Raw genomic sequence first — 26,965 nt, 5'->3', positions numbered from 1 at the left:
AGCTGGCAGCAGACAGCAGAATGCTCATATTAATGAATCCAACCCTAGCCAGGTACACCTAAGCAAACGTACCTAAAACGCTTCTCCCCTCCATCCTACTTTTCCCCAACAACACAGTGGTTTGATTACCTGTTCATCGCTCGAAATTAGTTTGAATTAAGGTTCCCTCTTAAAGCTAATGACTGGAGCGGATGGAGTCTTCACGGCAGGTATTTTGGGGAGAGAAAGCAACCTCTCTCCCTTGCTTCACTCACGCACACACTGTACGACTACAGTAAAACACTGTTGAACGCACAATAAAATACCTTAAATATGTTTTACAGAATTATTGCTCTAGATTGCACTGCATTATGGGTAAAATGATGAAAAATACGGTTGTTAACTGTAACTGGAAGCCTCCTGTAAAAATGACTCTAACATACATTATTTCTTTACAGTAATAGCTTTGCGTACTGTAGATTTAAATGTTCTGTTTCACACACCAACCTCAATGCTGTCAGGTGAGACGAATGAATATCAGCCAATTTTAGTAAAAAAAATATATATTTATACAGTATCAGTCAAAAGTTTGGACACACCTACTCATTCAAGGGTTTTTCTGTATTTTTACTGTTTTCTACAAGAAAATAGTAAAATTAACCTTCCAACCAGGATTTCTGTAAATCCCATTATGTTGGCTTTGCAGTGATGTGTGATTTCTATTGGAATTTAGCCAGTGTTAAGGCTTATAGCTACAATTTGTACTCACCCGCAACCTCTATTCATAATGACTGCCAGGGTTAAGAGGAATCTACCTAAGCCATTTAAACTGGAACAACCATTTCAGTAAAGGGTCTAAAAGTTCAATGATTGGATTAGTTTAGATAACAATTATTTATCTTTGTGGAGCATAACATTTAATCAATCAATCACTCAATGTACAGTTGAAGTCGGAAGTTTACATACACTTAGGTTGGAGTCATTAAAACTCGTTCTTCAACCACTCCACAAATTTCTTGTTAACAAACTATAGCTTTGGCAAGTCGGTTAGGACATCCACTTTGTACATGACACAAGTAATATTTCCAACAATTGTTTACAGACAGATTATTTCACTTATAACTCACTTTATCACAATTACAGTGGGTCAGAAGTTTACATGCACTAAGTTGACTGTGCCTTTAAACAGTTTGGAAAATTCCAGAAAACTATGTCATGGCTTTAGAAGCTTCTGATAAGCTAATTGCCATCATTTGATTCAAATGGAGGTGTCCCTGTGGATGTTTTTCAAGGCCTACCTTCAAACTCAGTGCCTTTTTGCTTGATATCATGGGAAAATCAAAAGAAATCAGCCAAGACACTCTAGTCCCAGACTGTTATAAACCTATATCCATCCTGCCCTGTCTTTCTAAAGTCTTCGAAAGCCAAGTTAATAAACAGATCACTGACCATTTCGAATCCCACCGTACCTTCTCCGCTGTGCAATCTGGTTTTCGAGCTGGTCACAGGTGCACCTCAGCCACGCTCATGGTACTAAACGATATCATAACCTCCATCGATAAAAGACAGTAGAGTGCAGCCGTCTTCATCGACCTGGCCAAGGCTTTCGACTCTGTCTTGGTTTCTCAAATGACTGCCTCGCCTGGTTCACCAACTACTTCTCAGTCAGGGTTCAGTGTGTCAAATCGGAGGGCCTGTTGTCTGGACCTCTGGCAGTTTCTATGGGGGTACTACAGGGTTCAATTCTCGGGCCGACACTTTTCTCTGTATATACAGTGGGGAGAACAAGTATTTGATACACTGCCGTTTTTGCAGGTTTTCCTACTTACAAAGCATGTAGAGGTCTGTAATTTTTATCATAGGTACACTTCAACTGTGAGAGACGGAATCTAAAACAGAAATCCAGAAAATCACATTCTATGATTTTTCAGTAATTCATTTGCATAAGTATTTGATACATCAGAAAAGCAGAACTTAATATTTGGTACAGAAACCTTTGTTTGCAATTACAGAGATCATACGTGTCCTGTAGTTCTTGACCAGGTTTGCACACACTGCAGCAGGTATTTTGGCCCACTCCTCCATACAGACCTTCTCCAGATCCTTCAGGTTTCGGGGCTGTCGCTGGGCAATACGGACTTTCAGCTCCCTCCAAAGATTTTCTATTGGCTTCAGGTCTGGAGACTGGCTAGGCCACTCCAGGACCTTGAGATGCTTCTTACGGAGCCACTCCTTAGTTGCCCTGGCTGTGTGTTTCGGGTCGTTGTCATGCTGGAAGACCCAGCCACGACCCATCTTCAATGCTCTTACTGAGGGAAGGAGGTTGTTGGTCAAGATCTTGCGATACATGGCCCCATCCATCCTCCCCTCAATACGGTGCAGTCGTCCTGTCCCCTTTGCAGAAAAGCATCCCCAAAGAATAATGTTTCCACCTCCGTGCTTCACGGTTGTACTCATCCTTCTTCTTCCTCCAAACACGGCGAGTGGAGTTTAGACCAAAAAGCTCTATTTTTGTCTCATCAGACCACATGACCTTCTCCCATTCCTCCTCTGGATCATCCAGATGGTCATTGGCAAACTTCAGATGGGCCTGGACATGCGCTGGCTTGAGCAGGGGGACCTTGCGTGCACTGCAGGATTTTAATCCATGACGGCGTAGTGTGTTACTAATGGTTTTCTTTGAGACTGTGGTCCCAGCTCTCTTCAGGTCATTGACCAGGTCCTGCCGTGTAGTTCTGGGCTGATCCCTCACCTTCCTCATGATCACTGATGCCCCACGAGGTGAGATCTTGCATGGAGCCCCAGACCGAGGGTGAATGACCGTCATCTTGAACTTCTTCCATTTTCTAATAATTACGCCAACAGTTGTTGCCTTCTCACCAAGCTGCTTGCCTATTGTCCTGTAGCCCATCCCAGCCTTGTGCAGGTCTACAATTTTATCCCTGATGTCCTTACACAGCTCTTTGGTCTTGGCCATTGTGGAGAGGTTGGAGTCTGTTTGATTGAGTGTGTGGACAGGTGTCTTTTATACAGGTAACAAGTTCAAACAGGGGCAGTTCATACAGGAAATGTGTGGAGAACAGGAGGGCTTCTTAAAGAAAAACTAACAGGTCTGTGAGAGACGGAATTCTTACTGGTTGGTAGGTGATCAAATACTTATGTCATGCAATAAAATGCAAATTAATTACTTAAAAATCATACAATGTGATTTTCTGGATTTTCTCACAGTTGAAGTGTACCTATGATAAAAATTACAGACCTCTACATGCTTTGTAAGTAGGAAAACCTGCAAAATCGGCAGTGTATCAAATACTTGTTCTCCCCACTGTATCAACAATGTCGCTCTTGCTGCAGGTGATTCCCTGATCCACCTCTACGCAGACGACACCATTCTGTATACATCTGGCCCTTCTTTGAACACTGTGTTAACCTCTCTAGGGGGTGTGGGACGGTAGCGTCCCACCTGGCCAACATCCAGTGAAATTGCAGAGCACAAAATTCAAAAATACTCAATTAAAATATTTAACATTCTTGAAAATATATGTGATATACATCAAAATAAAGCTTAACTTCTTGTTAATCCAGCCGCCGTGTCAGATTTCAGAAAGGCTTTACGGCAAAAGCAAACCATGCGATTATCTGAGGACAATACTCAGCACACAAAACATTACATGCAGTTACCAGCCAAGTAGATTAGTTCGATAAAGTCCCTCTTTATATCTAAAAACCTCAATTTTGTTGGCGCGTTTTGTTCAGTAATCCAATGGCTCAAATGTGGTCACAAGAGGCAGACGAAAATTCCAAATAGTATCCGTAAAGTTCGTAGAAACCTGTCAAACGATGTTAATAATCAATCCTTTATAATCAATAATATACTGCTCAAAAAAATAAAGGGAACACTTAAACAACACAATGTAACTCCAAGTCAATCACACTTCTGTGAAATCAAACTGTCCACTTAGGAAGCAACACTGATTGACAATAAATTTCACATGCTGTTGTGCAAATGGAATAGACAACAGGTGGAAATTATAGGCAATTAGCAAGACACCCCCAATAAAGGAGTGGTTCTGCAGGTGGTGACCACAGACCACTTCTCAGTTCCTATGCTTCCTGGCTGATGTTTTGGTCACTTTTGAATGCTGGCGGTGCTTTCACTCTAGTGGTAGCATGAGACGGAGTCTACAACCCACACAAGTGGCTCAGGTAGTGCAGCTCATCCAGGATGGCACATCAATGCGAGCTGTGGGAAGAAGGTTAGCTGTGTCTGTCAGCGTAGTGTCCAGAGCATGGAGGCGCTACCAGGAGACAGGCCAGTACATCAGGAGACGTGGAGGAGGCCGTAGGAGGGCAATAACCCAGCAGCAGGACCGCTACCTCCGCCTTTATGCAAGGAGGAGCAGGAGGAGCACTGCCAGAGCCCTGCAAAATGACCTCCAGCAGGCCACAAATGTGCATGTGTCTGCTCAAACGGTCAGAAACAGACTCCATTAGGGTGGTATGAGGGCCCGACGTCCACAGGTGGGGGTTGTGCTTACAGCCCAGCACCGTGCAGGACGTTTGGCATTTGCCAGAGAACACCAAGATTGGCAAATTCGCCACTGGCGCCCTGTGCTCTTCACAGATGAAAGCAGGTTCACACTGAGCACATGTGACAGACGTGACAGAGTCTGGAGACGCTGTGGAGAACGTTCTGCTGCCTGCAACATCCTCCAGCATGACCGGTTTGGCGGTGGGTCAGTCATGGTGTGGGGTGGCATTTCTTTGGGGGGCCGCACAGCCCTCCATGTGCTCGCCAGAGGTAGCCTGACTGCCATTAGGTACCGAGATGAGATCCTCAGACCCCTTGTGAGACCATATGCTGGTGCCGTTGGCCCTGGGTTCCTCCTAATGCAAGACAATGCTAGACCTCATGTGGCTGGAGTGTGTCAGCAGTTCCTGCAAGAGGATGGCATTGATGCTATGGACTGGCCCGCCCGTTTCCCAGACCTGAATCCAATTGAGCACATCTGGGACATCATGTCTCGCTCCATCCACCAACGCCACGTTGCACCACAGACTGTCCAGGAGTTGGTGGATGCTTTAGTCCAGGTCTGGGAGGAGATCCCTCAGGAGACCATCCGCCACCTCATCAGGAGCATGCCCAGGCGTTGTAGGGAGGTCATACAGGCACGTGGAGGCCACACACACTACTGAGCCTCATTTTGACTTGTTTTAAGGACATTACATCAAAGTTGGATCAGCCTGTAGTGTGGTTTTCCACTTTAATTTTGAGTGTGACTCCAAATCCAGACCTCCATGGGTTGATAAATTGGATTTCCATTGATTATTTTTGTGTGATTTTGTTCTCAGCACATTCAACTATGTAAAGAAAAAAGTATTTAATAATATTATTTCATTCATTCAGATCTAGGATGTGTTATTTTAGTGTTCCCTTTATTTTTTTGAGCAGTGTATTTCAACCGGACAAAAGCTTCGTCAAAAATAAAAGGAAAACAAGAAAGGCGTGCTCTCGGTCTTGTGCAGTAACCAGCTCTGAGGACATCCCAGGGTCCACTCAATCAATGTTGTCATTCTCCCTCATTTTTCAGATTAAAAGCCTGAAACAATGTCTAAAGACTGTTCACAACTAGTGGAAGCCATAGGGAACGGAATCTGGGTTCTATCCCTTTAAATGGTGGATATCCTTTCATTGGAAAAACAGCCATTTCAAAGTAATGGCACTTCTTGGATGGATTTACCTCAGGTTTCCGACTCACAGAAATTATTTTAACAGTTTTAGAAACTTTAGAGTGTTTTCTATCCAAATCTACCAATTATATAGCTTCTGGACCTGAGTAGCAGGCAGTTTATTTTGGGCACGCTTTTTATCCGGAGGTGAAAATTATGCCCCCTACCCTAATGAAGTTAACTAACCTCCAAACGAGCTTCAATGCCATACAACACTCCCTCCGTGGCCTCCAACTGCTCTTAAATGCTAGTAAAAACAAATGCATGCTTTTCAACCGTTCGATGCCCACACCCGCCCACCCGACTAGCATCAGTACTCTGGACGGTTCTTACCTCGAATATGTGGACAACTACAAATACCTAGGTGTCTGGTTAGACTGTAAACTCACCTTCCAGACTCATATTAAACATCTCCAATCCTAAATTAAATCTAGAATCGGCTTCCTATTCGCAACAAAGCCTCCTTCACTCACGCCGCCAAACATACCTTGTAAAACTGACTATCCTCGACTTCGGCGATGTCATTTACAAAATAGCTTCCAATACTCTACTCAGCAAACTGGATGCAGTCTATCACAGTGCCATCCGTTTGTCACCAAAGCCACTTATACTATCCACCACTGCGACCTGTATCCTCTAGTGGGCTGGCCCTCGCTACATATTTGTCGCCAGACCCCGCTGGCTCCAGGTCATCTATAAGTCTATGCTAGGTAAAGCTCCAAAGCTCCACTGGTCACGATAACAACACCCACCCGTAGCACGCGCTCCTGCAGGTTTATCTCACTGGTCATCCCCAAAGCCAACACCTCTTTGGCCGCCTTTCCTTCCAGTTCTCTGCTGCCAATGACTGGAACGAATTGCAAAAATCGCTGAAGCTGGAGACTTATATTTCCCTCACTAACTTTAAACATCAGCTATCTGAGCAGCTAACCAATCGCTGCAGCTGTACATAGCCCATCTGTAAATAGCCCACCCAATCTACCTACCTCATCCCCATATTGTTTTTATTTACTTTTCTGCTCTTTTGCACACCAGTATTTCTACTTGCACATCACCATCTGATCATCTATCAATCCAGTGTTCATTTGTTAAATCGTAATTACTTCACTACTATGGCCTATTTATTGCCTTACCTCCTCACGCCATTTGCACACACTGTATAAATACTTTATTCTTTTTCCTATTGTATTATTGACTGTATGCTTGTTTATTCCATGTGTAACTCTGTGTTGTTGTTTGTGTCGCACTGCTTTGCTTTATCTTGGCCAGGTCGCAGTTGTAAATGAGAACTTGTTCTCAACTAGCTTACCTGGTTAAATAAAGGTGAAATACATTTTTTTAAAAGACCTCAGAAAAACAATTGTAGACCTCCACAAGTCTGGTTCATCCTTGGGAGCAATTTCCAAATGCCTGAAGGTACCACGTTCATCTGTACAAACAATAGTACACAAGAATAAACACCATGGGACGATGCAACCATCATACCGCTCAGGAAGGAGACGCGTTCTGGCTCCTAGAGATGAACGTACTTTGGTGCAACAAGTGCAAATCAATTCAAGAACAACAGCAAAGGACCTTGTGAAGATGCTGGAAGAAACAGGTACAAAAGTATCTATATCCACAGTAAAACAAGTCCTATATTGACATAACCTGAAAGGGCCGCTCAGCAAGGAAGAAGCCACTGCTCCAAAACCTCCATAAAAAAAGCCAGACCACGGGTTGCAACTGCACATGTGGACAAAGATCTGATGAAACAAAAATAGAATTGTTCGGCCATTATGACCATCGTTATGTTTGGAGGAAAAAGGAGGACGCTTGCAAGCTGATGAACACCATGCCAACCGTGAAGCACGGGGGTGGCAGCATCATGTTGTGGGGGTGCTTTGCTGCAGGAGGGACTGGTGCACTTCACAAAATAGCTGGCATCATGAAGATGGAAAATGATGTGGATATATTGAAGCAACATCTCAAGACATCAGTCAGGAAGTTACAGCTTGGTCGCAAATGGGTCTTCTAAATGGACAATGACACCAAGCATACTTCCGAAGTTGTGGCAAAATGGCTTAAGGACACTAAAGCCAAGGTAATGGAGTGGCCATCACAAAGCCCTGACCTCAATGCTATAGAAAATTTGTGGACAGAACTGAAAAAGCGTGTGCGAGCAAGGAGGCCTACAACCCTGACTCAGTTACACCATCTCCTTCAGGAGGAATGGGCCAAAATTCACCCAACTTATTGTGGGAAGCTTGTGGAAGGCTACCCGTAACATTTGACCCAAGTTAAACAATTTAAAGGCAATGCTACCAAATACTAATTGAGTGTATGTAAACTTCTGACCCACTGGGAATGTGATGAAAGAAGTAAAAGCTGAAATAAATCATTCTCTCTACTATTATTCTGACATTTCATATTCTTTAAATAAAGTGGTGATCCTAACAAGACAGGGCATTTTTACTAGGATTAAATGTCAGTAGTTGTGAAAAACTGAGTTTAAATGTATTTGGCTAAGGTGTATGTAAACTTCTGACTTCAACTGCACATGCGAAAACACATTTATTAAAAACAATTTTAAAAAAATCCACCTGCAGAAGAGCAAGTTAATTTGTCATTATATCTTAAAAAAATGTAGTTGGTGTGAATTCTCATTTAGTTTTGAGTCAGTACCACAAAAACCTTTTAGTAGTAATTTCATTGACTTTGATTACAACTTACTATAAATATTTGACTTAAAAATGCCTTGCGGTTTACAGTGTACCGTATTTCTGGATCACAAAATACCTTTTGACCTCTAGTGGTTGCATGGTATTGTTTTTTGGGGTCATTAACATATTTTGAGGCATGACTTCTAAGAGGCTACCTTTGTTACACCCATGAGTGAGAGTGCTGTACCAATTTAACTAATATGTGTTAGTAGCTTTCAAACAACAATATGTGTGTAGGGGACAGATTGGATTGTCAATAAGCCTCAAACCTTGGTTGAGTATTTGCTATGTTTTGCTCTGTAGTCACTGCAAATTTGGAAGCGTTTGTTAAGGCCTCTAGAAGTGTAAGTTATTCATACATATTTGATGTACAGTGTATATACACTACCGTTCAAAAGTTTGGGACCACTTAGAAATGTCCTTGTTTTTTAAGGAAAAGCATTCTGTAATCACCTCTTCACTGTTGACGTTGAGACTGATGTTTTGCGGGTACTATTTCATGAAGCTGCCAGTTGAGGACTTGTCTGTTTCTTAAACTAGACGCTCCAATGTACTTGTCCTCTTGCTCAGTTGTGCACCGGGTCCTCCCACTCCTCTTTCTATTCTGGTTAGAGCCAGTTTGCGCTGTTCTGTGAAGAGAGTAGTACATAGCGTACGAGATCTTCAGTTTCTTGGCAATTTCTTGCATGAGATAGTCTTCATTTCTCAGAACAAGAATAGACTGACGAGTTTCAGAAGAAAGGTCTTTGTTTCTCGCCATTTTGAGCCTGTAATCTAACCCACAAATGCTGATGCTCCAGATACTCAACTAGTCTAAAGAAGGCCAGTTTTATTGCTTCTTTAAATAAACACAACAGTTTTCAACTGTGCTAACATCATTGCAAAAGGGTTTTCTAATGATCAATTAGCCTTTTAAAATGATAAACTTGGATTAGCTAATACAATGTGCCATTGGAACACAGAAGTGATGGTTGCTGATAATGGGCCTCTGTATGCCTACGTATGTGGATATTCCATAAAAAGATCTGCCGTTTCTAGCTACAATAGTCATTTACAACATGAACAATGTCTACACTGTATTTCTGATCATTTTGATGTCATTTTAATGGACAAAAAATTTGCATTTTTTTCAAAAGCAAGGACATTTCTAAGTGACCCCAAACTTTTGAACGGTAGTGTATATATACTGTATATATTTGATATGCTGTAATATAAAAAAACATTACTTAACAGCCAACCTGCTTGCACCAATCTCATGCAATTACAGTAAAATAGTGTAAAATATAAACCCTGACTCCCCACAATGAATTCAAATAATTTATTCATTCATTTAGCTGGCATGTCTGCTGCCAGTATAATGCTGTAAATTTACAGGGAAAAGTTTTACAACGCACACACCCACCGTCGCTTCCCTCTCTAACCGTGTCGCAAACACTATCCTGCCTCCACTCATTAGTAATTTAATACTGTTAATTTGGGCACATTTGTTACGCAGCTGTCTCTCTCTCCCCAATTTGCCTCCCCACCCGCTCTTTGTGAACTCTGACCAGCGTAGGTCCCATCATTAATTAATCTGTCATATTTAAGTCATCAGCTGAGTCTAACTTGTTTACTCCTTCTCCTGAAGAGATGCGCTGAGTCACGCCAATGCCGTGTCTCAGATCCGTGTAGCATTTTCAAAGAGTTAAATCCAATTGATTCAGTTCATTATCGAGTCTCTCTCTTACCCTATATCGCAATTTGAGCCCAACAAACCTCTTATAGCATTGCATACTGTAGACCTTAACACACAGAGAATTCCCGAGCTATACGTCTGTTGTGTATGCAAGATGTGAGGTATAGAGAGAACGTTGGGTGGGTCTATTTCGACCCAAGTTAGAAGGCTGTTTGTCATCCTGTGTTGATGTTGGCTCTGAGAGGCTGAGAGATGACAGGTATTCATGGCTGCTCCATATTGTACGTCAAATGGACGGTCAGAGGCCATTTTTGGCTAGGGACGAGCTGTCTATGTGAAGTGATGCACTGGCTGGGTATGTGTGTGTGTAGTGTCTGCGCGTGGGTTCGTGATTGCCTACCTAACTATGTGCCTGCCTATCCACCTTGCCTGCCTGCCTCTGTGACATCTACAGTCAATCTCCCAGGTGCTGGTTGTGAACATGGACAGACAAGGCACTGGGGCTTTTGACCAAGCTTACAGTACATAGTGATTCAATTCCATTGAGGCCTGCCAATTTAAGGCTTTAAAACATTTAAATAATAATTTGGTAAAAACTATGACTTTTCTTCAAATCCAACCATCTCATTGATGCATCATTTTTGTTTGGTTTGATACTGGTGGCCTATTCTGATCCTTTCTGAGGCCTAGAGGCTTTTTGTGGTTCACAGCGTGTGTGGATGTTGATGGTTAATCAGAAATGGCAGTTCAGTTTGTTATCTGCAGAGCATAGAAACATTGAAAAAAAGGTAATGCCAATCACTCTCTCCCAGACTCTGCCCCTCTTCATGGAAATGTAGGGTAAAGTAACTTGTCCTTCAGTGGGCTAAATCAGGGTTACACAGAGTGATTATTGGTAGTCTTAAAAAAATCTACTTTGAAACAAAAGTATACACCTCACACACATGGTTATGGGCTTAAAAAAAGAAGAAATCTGTATCATGGCATATATAGAGTCACAGACGTCTGAAATATAACAAAACTGTTTAACATAGACACCAGATTTTCAACGTTATTTTTAACCATAAGACCTAGCTATTCATGATGCAATGAAAGTCCAATTTAGCAATCACTAAGTACTGTACCTGCCCCAATACCCCCACAGAGGATTTAAATGTGTATTTCTCACACACGGCAGCAGAGATAAACGCTAATGTCTAACATGGTTAACTGCATTTCAGAGACATCTCTCTGATAGTGATATAATATTAGTTTCAGCAGTCATCCTTGATACCTTCTTTCAGCTAAATTTCTTTAAGCTAAATTGCTTATTGCTCTCTCTCTTTCTCTCTCTCTCTCTCTCTCGCTCTCTCTCTGTGGATGCTTGACATTATTGTCTCCTCCACTGTACTGGCAGATAAAACAAAGAGAAAAAGTCTCTCTTTCACTCTTTCTCATCACAGGGAACAAATGCATGCTGGGAAAAATAAGTTAAAGGGAGAGAAGAATCACCTTAGGTTATATCTGACAATATTTCTTGACAATTTAATAGGATAAACAATTCAAAGGAGTTTGGGAGAAGGCAAAGGAAGAGAGAGAGAGAGACAAGAAGGGGGAAGAAAAAGCTTGAATCCATCAGTCTGACAGATACATTTTTTTCAAATTGGAGCACATCAGGTAGTGGCCATTGTCTTTCATGGTTCTGGGCCCTTTTACCTTTCTGAGAAGGCTGAGGTTTTCAAGAGAACATTTCATCTTGGCAGGAAGTGATGAATGCATGAACTTGCTTTCTCCTGGCGGAAAACTTCTTTGGGAACACCATGCAGTGGTTCTTGAGGTGAATACAACAGCGCAGTATACAGTATATCCAAGCCATGCGCATTAATGTTTACACTTCCTCAGCTAAAAGCTATCCCTCAAAGCTTTACCAAAACATTCACTTGTTATCCAACTAATTTCTCAAAGATTTGTTCAGACTTTAAGTTCCATTTAGAACAAACATTGAGTGAAAAAAATTGAGAAGGAGGCTCGTCTCATTTGAACCTTCTGACTCAGTGAAAATGATTTAACACCACGAACACACACATACTTTCTTTTGTCGGCCTAAAAGGCACTTGCTACTTCTCGTCTTCACACACTAATTCTACCATACATGGAGGGGTAGCCACGTGTACACACGTACACATGTGTACACACACACACATGTGTACACACACACAAACGCACTATAGTTATGTCTATAACTGTCACAGTGCGTTATGTTTGGACCCCAGGAAGAGTAGCTACTGCATGTGCATTAGCTAATGCGGGTCCTAATAAACTAAAACACACACACACACACACACACACACACACACACACACACACACACACACACACACACACACACACACACACACACACACACACACACACACACACACACACACACACACACTGATTATACCATACATAGAGGGGTAGCCTCTTAAGTGGCAGTTGATGAATTTAATCAGTGAATCCATTAGCTCGCTCCTGATTGGGGTATTTAACTACATAATAGAGAGTGGTGTCGGTGGCATCCACTGAGAGAAAGCCTGTGATTATGCACCACACTGTAATCAGGGCTGTTTCACAGCAGCAGACGTGGTGTGGAGAGGTTGCTAATCAAGGAAGTGAAGGACTCAGTGTGTTAGGACTTTGTGATGAAAGGATGATCCCACAGTCTTTTTTTACCCCAATTTCATGATATCTAATTGGTAGTTACAGTCTTGTCCCATTGCTGCAACTCCCGTCCGGACTCCGAAGAGGCAAAGGTCGAGAGCCATGCGTCCTGATCCCACAGTCTGTGTGTGTTACCTCTTAGTGTTCTTCGTGTGTGTGTGTGTGTGTGTGTGTGTGTGTGTGTGTGTGTGTGTGTGTGTGTGTGTGTGTGTGTGTGTGTGTGTGTGTGTGTGTGTGTGTGTGTGTGTGTGTGTGTGTGTGTGTGTGTGTGTGTGTGTGTAGTCCACACAGGGAAAGTAAACAAGGAAAACATTTGTGACATTTCGCCAGACCTCACAAGGAAAAATATTTTTTTAGGCTTAGGGGTTACAATGACTGTTAGAGTTAGAATCAGGGTTAAAGGTTAGATTTAGGAGTTAGGTTTAGTTTTAGGGTTAGCATTTTGGGGTTAAGGTGAGGTTAAGGGTTATGATTAGGTTCAGGTTTAAAGGTTAGGGAAAATATAATTTTGAATGGGAATAGATTTTTGGTATTTTTTCTAAGAGTGTATTTATACTGTATGACTGTGTTGAAGAGAGTGTGTAACGCATCCCTTGGATTTGGATCATCCATAGTCCCAGTCCTAGCTAACTCATTAGAGAGGCTGTATAGTACTGTAGGCTGTGTATACTGGAAGGATTCCCGGCGGTGTGGTGCTGGTAGTGCAGGGTTTGATACGATACAGCCTGCCTTGCCTTGCTGTGTAATTGATCCCTTTGGGCCCGGCTGGTACGACAGAACACACACACACATGGCTGGCATGCCGTGCAGGACACATCCAGTTGAGGCTTTAACAGAATCACTACAGAGAGGACAGATGCTCCGGCTGCCATGCAAACAGACTCAGCCGCTGCAAACCATTAGCCACCACCGTCAAGCCTCCCTCCCTAGTCTGAGACTGCAAGGAGGAACCATGCACGCTTCAAACCATTAGCTAAAAAGAGGAAAATACCCTCACACTCACACACACACCCACACACTTACTCTCTCACACACACACACACACACATCACCTTCATTTTGAAAAGTATTTTATGGTTTGGAAAACTTGTAGAGAGATCTCACATAGATTTTTTGTTACTGTATTATTCTTTACGGTAGCTGCACAGTAGGCTTTTGACCTGTGGGACATATTGCTCTAATTCTATTGGTCAATTATGGTAACACTTTGGTTTGAAAACTACTAAATTACTTCTTCCCTCCTCCCTTTCTCCTTCCCCTTCCTCCTCTCTGTGATTTCCCTCCAGGCTCTATGACGTGACTGGAGTCCCTGTGGATCCTCCATTCTGCTGACAGTACCATGGCGGAGGAGAGCATTGATGTCCATGACAGACAGCCTCAGCCCATACCACCAACCACCACCACCACCACTGGTCCATTACTACAGACATGAACAACCTACACAACCAACTCTAAACCATGCTGGGCATTATCCACAAAGCAAGGTACAGAATGAATCCATCAACACGGGAATCTGCATCAAAACATAATGGGAAAACAAACGTCTAACCTAACCAATGTTATTTTTATGATTCTGGCAGAATAATAGTATTGCAGCATGATATTGACAAGTGTGCACTAAGATACACTGGTAATAATATAATATTATATATTAGTGTTGCAATTCTATTTCTACGCCTTGAGCACAAAGGCCCCCAGAGTCCGTTTTGCAACAACAAAAAATCCATGTGTATAGAATTAGGAAGAGCCATTGAGTTCTGTACCATTATATTGACATGTCTTAGATGTTGTTTTTAAATTATTACACCCATTACAGAGCCTTGTATCCACACAGAGGAATGAACGAGACACCACACACACACACACACACACACACACACACACACACACACACACACACACACACACACACACACACACACACACACACACACACACACACACACACACACACACACGCACACACACATGCACACACACAGTATATGACCAGAACCAAATAGACGGGTCTAGATACTGCCAGTATGTCTTGATGAAACAGAAAAGTCTCTGAGTAAATTTTAGTTATCTTGTCATGAAAATGAATGAAGCCAGTTGTAAAGCAAGTCAGTGCTTTTTCACAATATTATTTGTAAAGAACAAACTGTACAGTCGATAGTCTCAGTCTCGGTTTATGTTTTGTTTATGTTTACTGTCTGTTGATTCATCCATCCTATATGTATCTCAGACAGTACTGTATGTCTAGGTTCAGACTAATTGTAGTTACGTGGGCTGAAAACCCTTAAAGACATAAACATTAGGTGGTGAGTGAGATGATACTGTTTAGAATAGCAGAAATAGCCAACTTACAATGCTACCTACACTCAGAAATAAAGGTTTAGATTTGCTCCTAAAGTAGTACAACCATTTGTGATTGGAGTGGTACCCTCCTTTGTACTTTTAGATTAATTGTACAGTTACCATCCATGACTATATTGGTTAGTGACAGAGACATGGTTGTAGAATTAGTTTGTTTTCAGTCCTGTGGCTTTCAGCAAGTGAGTTCCTTGGTGTATTTTATCATTAAAATTAAAGTCTTTATGATAATACATTACATATCTCATAAGGCCTTATTTTGAGGCCTACCTTTACCCTAACACAGTGGCCTGAAACTCATTTATTACTGTCCACATCAGATCTTGCAAGTAAGTTTGCGAAGTTCCAAGATTCAGAGATGTTCATAAAATCATAGTTGAGGGATTTCCTTTTTTTCCCAGGAATTTTCCAACCAGGATTTCTGGAAAGCTTAGGAAATATACAAGAATTGTGCAATCCTACCTTCAAGTCACACTATGCTGGCTTGCAAAGTGATTTGTAATTTCTATTGGAATCCAGCCAACATTAGGATATCCAACAGTTAAAATTTTTGTTCATCTGCAACCTGCATTCATAACGACAGTCAGGGTAGAAACAGTGTGAGGAGACTATTACTACAGTGCCTTCAGAAATTATTCATCCCCCTTGACTTATTTCACATTTGGTTGTTTTACAGCCTGAATTCAAAATGTATTAAATAGATTTTTTTCCACTCACCCATCTACACACAATACCCCATAATGACAAAGAAAAAATATGTTTTTAGATTATTTTGCAAATGTATTGATAATGAAATACAGAAATATCTAATTTACATAAGTATTCACACCCCTGAGTCAAAACTTTGTAGAAGCACCTTTGGCAGAGATTACAGCTGTGAGTCTTTCTGGGTAAATCTCTAAGAGCTTTCCACACCTGGATTGTGCAACATTTTCCCATTGTTCCTTTCAAAACTCTTGGTTGTTGATCATTGCTAGACAACCATTTTCAGGTTTTGCCATACATTTTCAAGCAGTTTTAGGTCAAAACTGTAACTTGGCCACTCAGGAACATTCCCTGTCTTCTTGTTAAGCAACTACAGCGTAGATTTGGTCTTGTGTTTTAGGTTATTGTCCTGCTGAAAGGTGAATTCATCTCCCAGTGTCTGGTATAATGTAGACTGAACCAGATTTTCCTCTAGGATTTTGCCTGTGCTTAGCTCCATTACATTAATTTTTTTTCTCCAGAAAACTCCCCAGTCCTTAACGATTACAAGCATACCCATAACATGATGCAGCCACCACTATGCTTGAAAATTTGGGAGGTGGTACTTAGTAATGTGTTCTATTGGATTTGTTCCAAACGTAACTTTTTGCTCTGTATATAAAGTGTTAATTGCTTTGCCATGTTTTTTGCAGTATTACCTTAGTCCATTTTTGCAAACAGGATGCATGTTTAGGAATATTTGTATTCTGTACAGGCTTTCATCTTTTCACTCTGTCAGTTATGTAATTAGTGTTGAACCATCCTCAGTTTTCTCCTAACACAACCATTAAACTCTATAACCTTTTTAGTCACCATTGTCCTCATGCTGAAATTCCTGAGCGGTTTCCTTCCTCTCTGGTGACTGAGTTATGAAGGACGCCTGTACAGTATCTTTGTTGTGACTGGGTGTAAAGATACACCATCCAAAGTGTAATTAATAACTTCACCGTGCTCAAAGGGATATTCAATGTCTGCTTTTTTCATTTTTACCAATTTACCGATAGGAACCCTTCTTTGCGAGGCATTGGAAAACCTCCCTAGTCTGTGTGGTTGAATCTGTGTTTTAAATTCACTGCTTGACTGAGTGACCTTAAAGATTATTGTATGTGTTGGGTACAGAGATTTGGTAGTCATTCAAAAATCATGTTAAACACTATTATTGCACACAGATTTATTCCATGCAAATTATTATGACTTGTTAAGCACATTTTTACTCCTGAACTTATTTAGGTTTTCCAAAACAAAGGGGTTGAATACTTATTGACTCAAGACATTTCAGATTTTCATTCATATATTTGTAAGAATTTCCAAACACGTAATACCGCTTTGACATTATGGGGCATTGTGTGTAGGCCAGTGACAATTGAATCATTTTAAACTCAGGTTGTGAAACAACAAAATGCAGAAAAATCAAGTGCTATGAATGCTTTCTGAATGCACTGTAAGCCATTTTAAACTTGAACAACCATTTCAATAACGGGTGCAAAAAATCCAACAAACGTATTGGTTTAGTTTAGAAGAATGTCTGTTATTCATCTTTGTGTAGCATAAGATTAATCAATCAATGAATGTAAATGCAAAAACAGATATTAAAAACCTTTTTTTTATCCACCTGCAGTAGAGCATGCAGGAAACAGAAATTTACTTTTACATTGTACCCCTTTTTTTTGAGAGTGAAAGTGTGATGATTGTACCTTTTATATTTAAAATATGTACCCTAAAACAGGGTTTCAAAAGTTGGTCATGGTGGAATAAAAGTGAACATACTGTACACAAACACACACTTTGATCTCTGGAGACCTAATGTGCTGTACACTGTGTGATGTGTATTTACACTGGGCTTAAAACAGCGTTAGTTTATTTGATGTGTAGAGGAAATGTAATATGAAAGAGCTGATTAAGATAACAGCACCGATAGCTTTGAACTAACTTCTCCTGAGAGAACATGGGGAGTATCTGGGGAATATCAAACACACACGTCTAACATAAAGATTCTCAATCAGCCCTGGTAGCATTTGATCACATCTTCCTCATGCACTGATTCTACTAGTCCTACTTTCTCTGTTATCAATCTACATCATACTAACGTGTCTAGCCTACAGTACCTCACCTCATTTGATCACGTCTTCCTCAGGCACTTTAATATAGGCCTAGTTACACGCTCTGTCACTTATCAATCTAAATCATATTATCCCTTTATTACACACACAGAGAGAGAGAGAGAGAGAGAGAGAGAGAGAGAGAGAGAGAGAGAGAGAGAGAGAGAGAGAGAGAGAGAGAGAGAGAGAGAGAGAGAGAGAGAGAGACATCTCATTGATGCACTTGTTTTGGGTCACCCTGAAAGTTGGGCCACTAAAGCAGAATATATATTTTTGGCCAGCAGGATTGCTTTTAGTATTCTCCTAAGCATCAGAAATCTGTTACTGGAGATAAAGTACTCTGATTCAGGGGGGTTGGGTTAAATGTGGAAGACACATTTCAGTTGAAGGCATTCAGTTGTACAACTGACTAGGTATCACCCCTTTCCCTTTCCCCAGTATAAGATTAAGAAATAATTTTCTATGTAAACCTATTCAATAATCATGCTATACATTAATAGCCAGTCTCCATTTTTATAGAGAACAGATTTGTGTGCAAGATTTACAGTATTATATTTTACCACGGCCAGTGTGAGAGAGATATTGTAGTGGAAGAGAAAGGGAGGCCAACGCAGACAGAGTCTCACTGCCTGTGGTCTATTTAAATTAATTTGCATTTCAATTCTCCAGAGATATCACAGAGACACCCTGCCACTACTGTACTAGGCTACCATGTTTTCTCCATTAGCCTATGTTGAATGAATGGATGGATGGATTAATTAATTAACGAAAGAATGAATAAACGAACAAATAAATCAACTAATGAATGAACCAACAAACAAACAAATTTATGCTTAATTTACATGTCATACCACCACTTTTGTTGTCTATTCCATCCACTGTGTTACTGTAACGCAGTCTCAGTGTAAACTTTATTTTACCACTAGAGGGCAGCGTCACTGCAATAATGACGCGGCAACAGTACATAATCTCTAATGGCGCTAATTGCCAGGTTGGCCGGTGCTGCACTGGGCGTATTAGTGGGAGACATGTCCCTTTTCTTAGCCCGGATACTCTTGGGTCATTCCCTCCATACCTTCTCCTCTGCAGCCACTGAGTACTCTACACTGTGACATTATCCTATTAAATGACACAGGTTAATTTAGTTGCTGATTGCTCCATTCCTGTTGTTTTTATCCCCAGATTCCCCCAGTTTTAATCTAACACCTGCCCCCATTCATGGCAATTTGCACTCTGTGTAATTGTCAAGAGTTCATTATTATAAATTAAGCAGCCCCGGCAATCTTGGAAAGCATCAATGCCTTTATCAAGTTGGCTGGAGACCACACATAGGCCAGATGGCGTGCCGACCAACTACACTTTTTTTTTCTCTCTCCAGATTTCTTCTGTGAGGCTGATTAATTGTTTTACAGTTCTGCACTGTAAGACTTGTTTTGTTACTATGGTTTAATGCCCCAGCAGAATTCACAATATTTGAATGGCAGAACATACTGTTGTTGACAATGATTAGTGTGGGACTGTCTAATTTCTTCATAACTTCGTTTCAGAGCTGTAGACATTTGAATAAGTTCCACATACAGTATCTATTATGGGAATAATGGGAGTGAAAGTAATGGGAGTAAAATATACAACGTTCATTTAGGGACAGTCATTGCGGAGTAGGTAAATGTAGACCCTAACAACTAGTCCAAGGTATTCTTCACCCCCTTCAATGTCAACATTAAGATTTGGCATTTGGTAATCTAATCCTAGATCTCTCTGTGGTTATGGCCTGGGCAACTTCTACCACAAGCATTGATTTATTTAGCATATTTTGACGTTTTAGCAACTTAGCATTGTTTAAGGATTGTCTGTGATTAGCTAGCATTGATTATCCTGTACTCTGACAGAACTTGTGTTCTCATTGATCTGCAGGTCTCTTAAACACAGTCAACGACAGCCAATACTGGAGGGTTTGAGGGCACTTGAAGTCGAGAGCGAGGTTTCATCTTTGACTCTGGAGAAGCTATTTCATGTTTCCTGTGCCCTGACTCCTGGCTCCACCCCTCTGCGGCTCCGACCAACCAATGACCATCTGCTGTAGATAACCCACTGTCTGTCACTGGATCAACATGTCCCGTCTGCCCCCTTCTATTAGCGTCCGTCTGCTTTGTAAATGAGCAGAACCCTCTAGTGCCGTGGAGGTCTGGTTTCCGTCAGCGCCTTGTCCAGAGAGGGAGAGAGTGGTATCTATGGAGCCATTTAGATTGACTACTGTACTGTTCAGCTACTGTCTGCTAATCTTCAGTGGACAGAGGACTCCCACTTACTTCAACCATACTTGCTTCTGTTAGACTGCAATGGGACAGAGAGACGTATCCCAAAGAACAGGATTATTGTGAGCCTGGCCCGAGGCTTTCTGATGTGTCTGACCTAGCGCCAGACTATGGACTGGACCAAACGTTGGACTGGATTTATCCAGACTATGGACCAGACTGGACCAGATGACATGCTCACTGCTCGACCTGTGCTCTGCTGTGAATAGGCCTTCTGCTGGAGGAGTACACCTTTGGCACTCTCCATATTTTTATAGACCAAAGAGGAAAAGAATAACAGTTTATTGTAAGACGAGATGGACCAGATTAGGAAAGAGAAATGGATACTTGTTTTTCTCTCTACAAAACAATGACTGCCCTCATAGCTGTAGATGTTGGGCTTTATGTCATTCTGAACATAGACAATAGAGTCTAGTGGGACACGTATACAATCAAAGGAGTTACCTTTAAAAACTTTGCTGACATTTTTTTCTCTGACAATACCCACCACTGTATTTTGAAACTGGAGATATAGGTAAACATATATCTATGTATTAAAAAAAATCTGATTTGCATTTTTCAAAAGCTACAAATTGGGACACATTGCAATAAGCATGGTTGGAAAAACGGTAAAAGAGCAAAACTACTGATCATCATTGAGGCGAAAAGAGAATATTGAAACTGTAATTTCTAATTGAGGCTGGCGGGTGGTGGAAAGACACATTTCATTAAATGTATTTTGAAAGGCCTAAAACGTATGTATTTAACAGTTTTATATGTTGTACCTTTGTAGAGAACCTTATTCGACATGAATAACGTGGTCACAAAATGGCAGCCATAGAACATGAAAAACAAGCTCTCTAATGCTGGTTTGTCCTGCTCTCTTTCTGTTCTCATGACAAGTAGTTTCTCCCCTCTCATATCTCTAATCTCCCAATCTATCAATCACAGATAAAGGAAAAAATGCTCTTGAGTTATGTTTAAATATTTAATGGTAATATTTTACAGATGCTTGTGAGAGTGTCTTGCAGTGTACGGTTTTAATGTGGTTAACAACTCTGACACAGCATAAACAATCTGACTGAACCCTCAATGCAACTGATTGAATTCCGGCCTGAGAGTCACTATCTATCAAAAATTGAGCTCATCACAGACAGAGATTTTGTCACTTTAGTCAATGAGCAGCCTTTGGAACCTGCTGATTGCTGCAGTATTGCATTGTAAAAGGCGTGGAATACTTACTCATTTCTCTATAATATCTCATTTATTTTTGTGCTTGTGTTTGTCGCACAATGCTGACCTCCAGTCCTGAGAGACGAAGATGATGATGACACGCAAAGAAGGGAGGCATTGTGGGAAAGGTTTTAGAATCATTTACATGAGATACTTTTTATCATGAAATATTTTAAGAATAAATGAAATACATGAAAGAACAATCACTTGCTAATATAGACGCTTTGGTATTCAAAGTCATCCAATTTATTCAAGGAAGTAAGATTTATCATACCTTATTTTGTATTACGTTTATTTAATTATTCTGTCCTATATGCCAAAAACTGACAGCCAGAAATAGTTGTTTATTTTCTTCTAGACCATCTACTTTAAAGTGTCTAATTGTCCACGTGTAAGTTCCTCATACATATCTAATAGGTAAACACCTGATATACATAAGTAAAGCAAATCAAATGATTTATAGACAGTCTCAATGGGATTTGATTATAATAACATATGCATATGAATGTATTGATGCAGAGTTGATTAAGGCATTTGCTCAGACAGAAATAGGACAGAAATAATAGTTTGACTGACTCCATATGTGTATGCTGCTGGCTGTATGTATTATGGTGGAAGGGATTCCATAATTATACAACAATATACTGTACATATGCAGAGCAGTACACCTGGTCAATATTTAATGAACTGCAAGATTATGATGTTGATGAACTTGCAAAGGGTTACCCTGCAAAGGGCTACCCTGCAATGGGCTACGGATCTAATGCAAGTGAAAACACATAAAAAGAGAAAAAGATATCAGTCCTTTGTACAGCACCATATATCCAGACTCCTGCTACATTAGGTGGTACTGTCCAAGGTCCTGGTTTTCAGCCAGGGGCTCGGATTCCATGAAAGACACAAATCCAAGCCTTCACAGAGGCTTCAAAGGTCATGTGTTAGGCTCCGAGTGAAGGCATATACCTTCCAGATGAACCTCCAACTTGTTAAGATCCAGATGCTGAACTTCTCTTATCCACACTTGGTTCTCTGCTGTTCAGTCCGACTGACTGACTTTCATTGATTTACTGACTGGGACCAGTCTGACTAGCTGGCTGGCTGGATGACTGACGTTCCTTCCTAATCCTGACTGACTGTATCAGCCTGTTCCACCAACACCAGCTGGAGATTAATACAGCTGTTGTTGACAGAGAAGTTTTCATAGGATGCAAATGAGAAGTGAGTTTCCTGAAAGGATCCGTGGGTTTTTCATTTGTGTTTGTGTGTGTTTGTGTGCGTGTGCGTGTTTGTGTACGTGTGTGATGTGCGTGTGTAGCCGGCGATTGTCAAGACGGTTGTAAATATTTAATTACATCTGATTGAATTTCAATAATCTCTCCCGTATCCTGGAGGTTCGGTGTGATGTTCGGAGGAGTCGTGTCTCATACACATTTTAATTTGATTAGAGCAAAGTACAATGAGGAGTTTCTCCTAGAGGTACAAAAGACAGCTTGCGATAATGTCTTTGCCGTAGAGAAAGAGGCAAAGTGGGTCACATACAACTGGGAGAATATTACTGTGTGTGTATATCTGTCTGGGTAAATGCTTTCTCTCTTTTCTATAGCTCTATAGTGATATGTGTATCATATCCGCATTTCCCAATCCTGTTCTGTTGATGTGTTCGTATTTGTACAGTGCCTTCTGAAAGTATTTCGACCCCTTGACTTTTTCCACGTTTTCTTATGCAACAGCCTTATTCTAAAATGGATTAAATAAATAAGCAATCCTCAGCAATCTACATAATGACAAAGCGAAAACCCGTTTTATTTTTTGTGGGCAAATTTATTACATATAAAAAACAGAAATACCTAATTTACATAAGTATTCATCCCTTTTGCTATGAGACTCGAAATTGAGCTCAAGTGTGTCCTGTTTCCATTGATCATTCTTGACATGTTTCTACAACTTGATTGGAGTCCACCTGTGGTAAATTCAATTGATTATGACATGATTTGGAAAACCAAGCCATGAGGTCGAGGCAATTGTCCATAGAGCTCAGAGACAGGATTGTGTCGAGGCACAGATCTGGGGAGGGGTACCAAAAAATGTCTGCAGCATTGAAGGTCCCCAAGAACACAGTTGCCACCATCATTCTTACATGGAAGATGTTTTGAACCACCAAGACTCTCCAGAAGGACAACCATCTCTGCAGCACTCCACCAATCAGGCCTTTATGGTAGAGGGGCCAGACGGGAGCCACTCCTCAGTAAAAGGCACATGACAGCCCACTTGGAGTTTGCAAAAGGCACCTAAAGACTCTCAGACCATGAAAAACGAGATTCTCTGGTCTGATGAAACCGAGATTGAACTATTTGGACTGAATGTCAAGCGTCACGTCTGGAGGAAACCTGTCACCATGGTGGTGGCAGCATCATGCTATGGGGATGTTTTTCAGCGGCAGGGACTGGGAGACTAGTCAGGAATGAGGCAAAGATGAACGGAGCAAAGTACAGAGACATCCTTGATGAAAACCTGCTCCAGAATGGTCAGGGCCTTGGACTGGGGCGAAGGTTAACCTTCCAACAGGACATCAACCCTAAGCACACAGCCAAAACAATGCAGGAGTGGCTTTGGGACAAGTCTCTGAATGTCCTTGAGTGGCCCAGCCAAAGCCTGGACTTGAACCCAATCTATCGTCTCTGGAGAGACCTGAAAATATCTGCAGTGAAGAATGGGAGAAACTCCCCAAATACAGGTGTGCCAAGCTTGTAGCGTCATACCCAAGAAGACTCGAGGCAGTAACCACTGCCAAAGGTTCTTCAACAAAGTACTGAGTAAAGGGTCTAAATACTTATGTAAATGAGATATTTTTTATTTTAGCAAACCTTTCTAAAAAAAAATGTTTTTGCTTTGTCATTATGGGGTATTGTGTGTAGATTGATGAGAGAAAAAACCAATTTAATCAATTTTAGAATAAGGCTGTAACGTAACAAAATGTGGGAAAAAGCCAAGGGGTCTGAATACTTTCCGAAGGCACTGTACATGTGTGTATATGTTTCCTTGCGTGTGTCTGTGTGTGAGTGTTGAGGTTGATGTTATGCCTTTGACTGTTTCCAGTTACCGTCCTAAGGCACAGTGTTGTGTTTCTGTCATTCAGCTGCATCTACAGAGGAGAGAGACAGAGCAGACAGCCTGCCTCTGCTTTAATAACCAACACTAAACACTAAGACTCCTTCTCTCTTCACATAAATCTCTGCAGTCTGCTGCAATACCAATACTGCACCAATGGCACAAAATATGAACTGCTGTGATGGAAAACATTTAAGTGCTAATTCACATTTGATATTGTAAGTCTTTGTTTACAATATAAATCTAAAGAAGTGCAACCAGCGCTTTTCGAATGGGGATCAATAAGCAATATGGCTCGTGCAGCTGCTTTCCTCTGAAGATGTCTTCCGTCACCAATATTTTCTAGCCATAAAACTGTTTGGTGTTTTCTGAGCACTGGGTCCAATGATCTGTCAAGGTTATGAAAGTGAGAGACTAAACATTACCTCAGCTCCTGACTAATACACCAGGGATGTACTGTAGGAGGAGAGGTGTGCTAAACAGTTGTGGCATCCTTTGTGTTGTATGATGTGATTCTATTGACTACCTTTATATTTCGATCTTTACAAAGATAGCTGAGAGTCAGACTGTGAATTGGAATGTCTGTTGTTTTCCTTGACCAGATTGGAATTTGTGACAGATCTAAACATTTTACAATAGAGCTGTTCAACTAAACTGTTTCGGATTAAAACCCAGTCTCTGTCTAAACAAACACCTCTCCTTATCATCATACCCTTTGGCTGGTTTTGTACAGTATCCCTCCATATCTGTGCTTGGTGTTCCAGGCCAGTGCTATCCTCTTGATTGTTGATCGAGGCTCTCTGGCTCTCCTCTCCAACCCAAAGAAGAAGAAGACATGCTGGTGCCAGCTGGGATTTCAGGCTCCGTTAAACACCACTAACTAACTAACTAACAGCCAGTGGTAGAAAAAGTATCCAATTGTCATACTTGAGTAAGAGTAAAGATACCTTAGTAGAAAATGTCTCTAGTCACCCAGTAAAATATTACTTGAGTAAAAGTCTAAAAGTATTTGGTTTTAAATATACCTAAGTATAAAAACGAAATGTAATTGCTAAACATATCATTTCAAATGACTTATAAAGCAAACCAGATGGCATAATTATTATTTTTTATTTACGGAGAGCCAGGGGCATGCTCCATCACTCAGACATCATTTACAAACAAAGTGTGTGTTTAGTGAGTCTGCCAGATCAGAGGCAGTAGGGATGACCAGGGATATTCTCTTGATAAATGTGTGAATTAGGCAATTTTACGGTCCTGCTAAGCATTCAATATTCAGCAAGTACTTTTGTGTACCAGGGGAAATTTATGGTGTAAAAAGAACATAATTTTCTTTAAGAATGTAGTGAAGTAAAATTAAAAGTAGTCAAAAATATAAATAGTAAAATAAAGTAGAGATACCCCAAAACACTACTTAAGTAGTACTTTCAAGTATTTTTACTTAAGTACTTTACACCACTGCTAACAGCCTCCATTAATGACTAATCTCTCTCTCATTATACATGCACCTCACAGGAATCCAGGAAACATCTGGTGCACGTGGACATGGACCTGGCTTTGAATGTTAGTTACTGTACTTCGGGTTTTGTACATGTGTTTGTTCTCAGAAATGCTCATTACTCAAAGGAGGAAAAGGTCATCTTGCTTGAAGGTAAATAACATTGGCTTGGAGACTTTATTGGAAGGTCAAACGTAGTTGTGAACCAGAACAAATGGAGTATATGGAGCCATCAACAGTATGAAATCATTTCACATGTTTAGGATAACTAAGGCCACCTCTTCAACCCAGCAAAGACAGGGACAGAGTGGACAACAATAAATCACAAGCTTACAGTTACCAAAGCAATTATAAAGGAACACACAAAAACACCTGGTATCACCTAGTAGAATTACTATCAACCCCAAATCCCATTGTACATCCTTTTGTTATGTATTATCCTTATCCTTAAAAACCCTGTGTCCTTATGAAGCCCTTAATCAGGTATTTAGTATAAGCACATGCAATATGGACAAGGCCGGTGCATTAAGGCTGGTTTGGCTGTTTCTATAGGCTCTGTGTTTTGAGGAGGGAGAGAGCTTCTGACACACAGCCAGCCGAGCTGGAGCCTGGAGAGAGACAGGCAAGAGAGAGAGAAAAAGAGAGGGAGAGAGAGCCAGGTTGGAGAGACAGGCAGGGGCGCCTGGAGGAAGCAGAGCACATCGCTACGGTAGCTCACGCTGCTGCTGCTGCTGCTTTTATTTGTTGCTGAACAGACCTGCAACACAAATACTTTTAAGCCTTGACAAAATCCTACATCCATAGGTTTCCTGTTCTCTCTCACTTGCTCTCGCTTTTTCTTTCTCTCTCCCTGCTTCACCCTCTGC

At 41.1% G+C, this 26,965-nt stretch overlaps 1 protein-coding gene across 1 annotated transcript in view; it reads left to right on the top strand.

The window, feature by feature from the left end:
• tafa5a (TAFA chemokine like family member 5a) overlaps positions 1–25,537 on the top strand; it is a 134,773-nt gene extending 109,236 nt beyond the window's left edge. The window contains exons 4-5 of the mRNA XM_082963795.1: positions 14,055–14,252; positions 19,881–25,537. Coding sequence (XP_082819921.1) covers positions 14,055–14,063 — 9 coding nt within the window. The 3' untranslated portion in view covers positions 14,064–14,252; positions 19,881–25,537. The remainder of the gene's footprint in view (positions 1–14,054; positions 14,253–19,880) is intronic.
• Positions 25,538–26,965: the final 1,428 nt, after the last annotated feature.

The sequence above is a fragment of the Salmo salar genome, chromosome 17 (assembly GCF_965601325.2).
Source record: "Salmo salar chromosome 17, fSalSal1, whole genome shotgun sequence".
Taxonomy (NCBI): domain Eukaryota; kingdom Metazoa; phylum Chordata; class Actinopteri; order Salmoniformes; family Salmonidae; genus Salmo; species Salmo salar.
The sequence above is the reverse complement of the archived record's forward strand: the minus strand, read 5'-3'. Positions and strand labels throughout refer to the sequence as shown.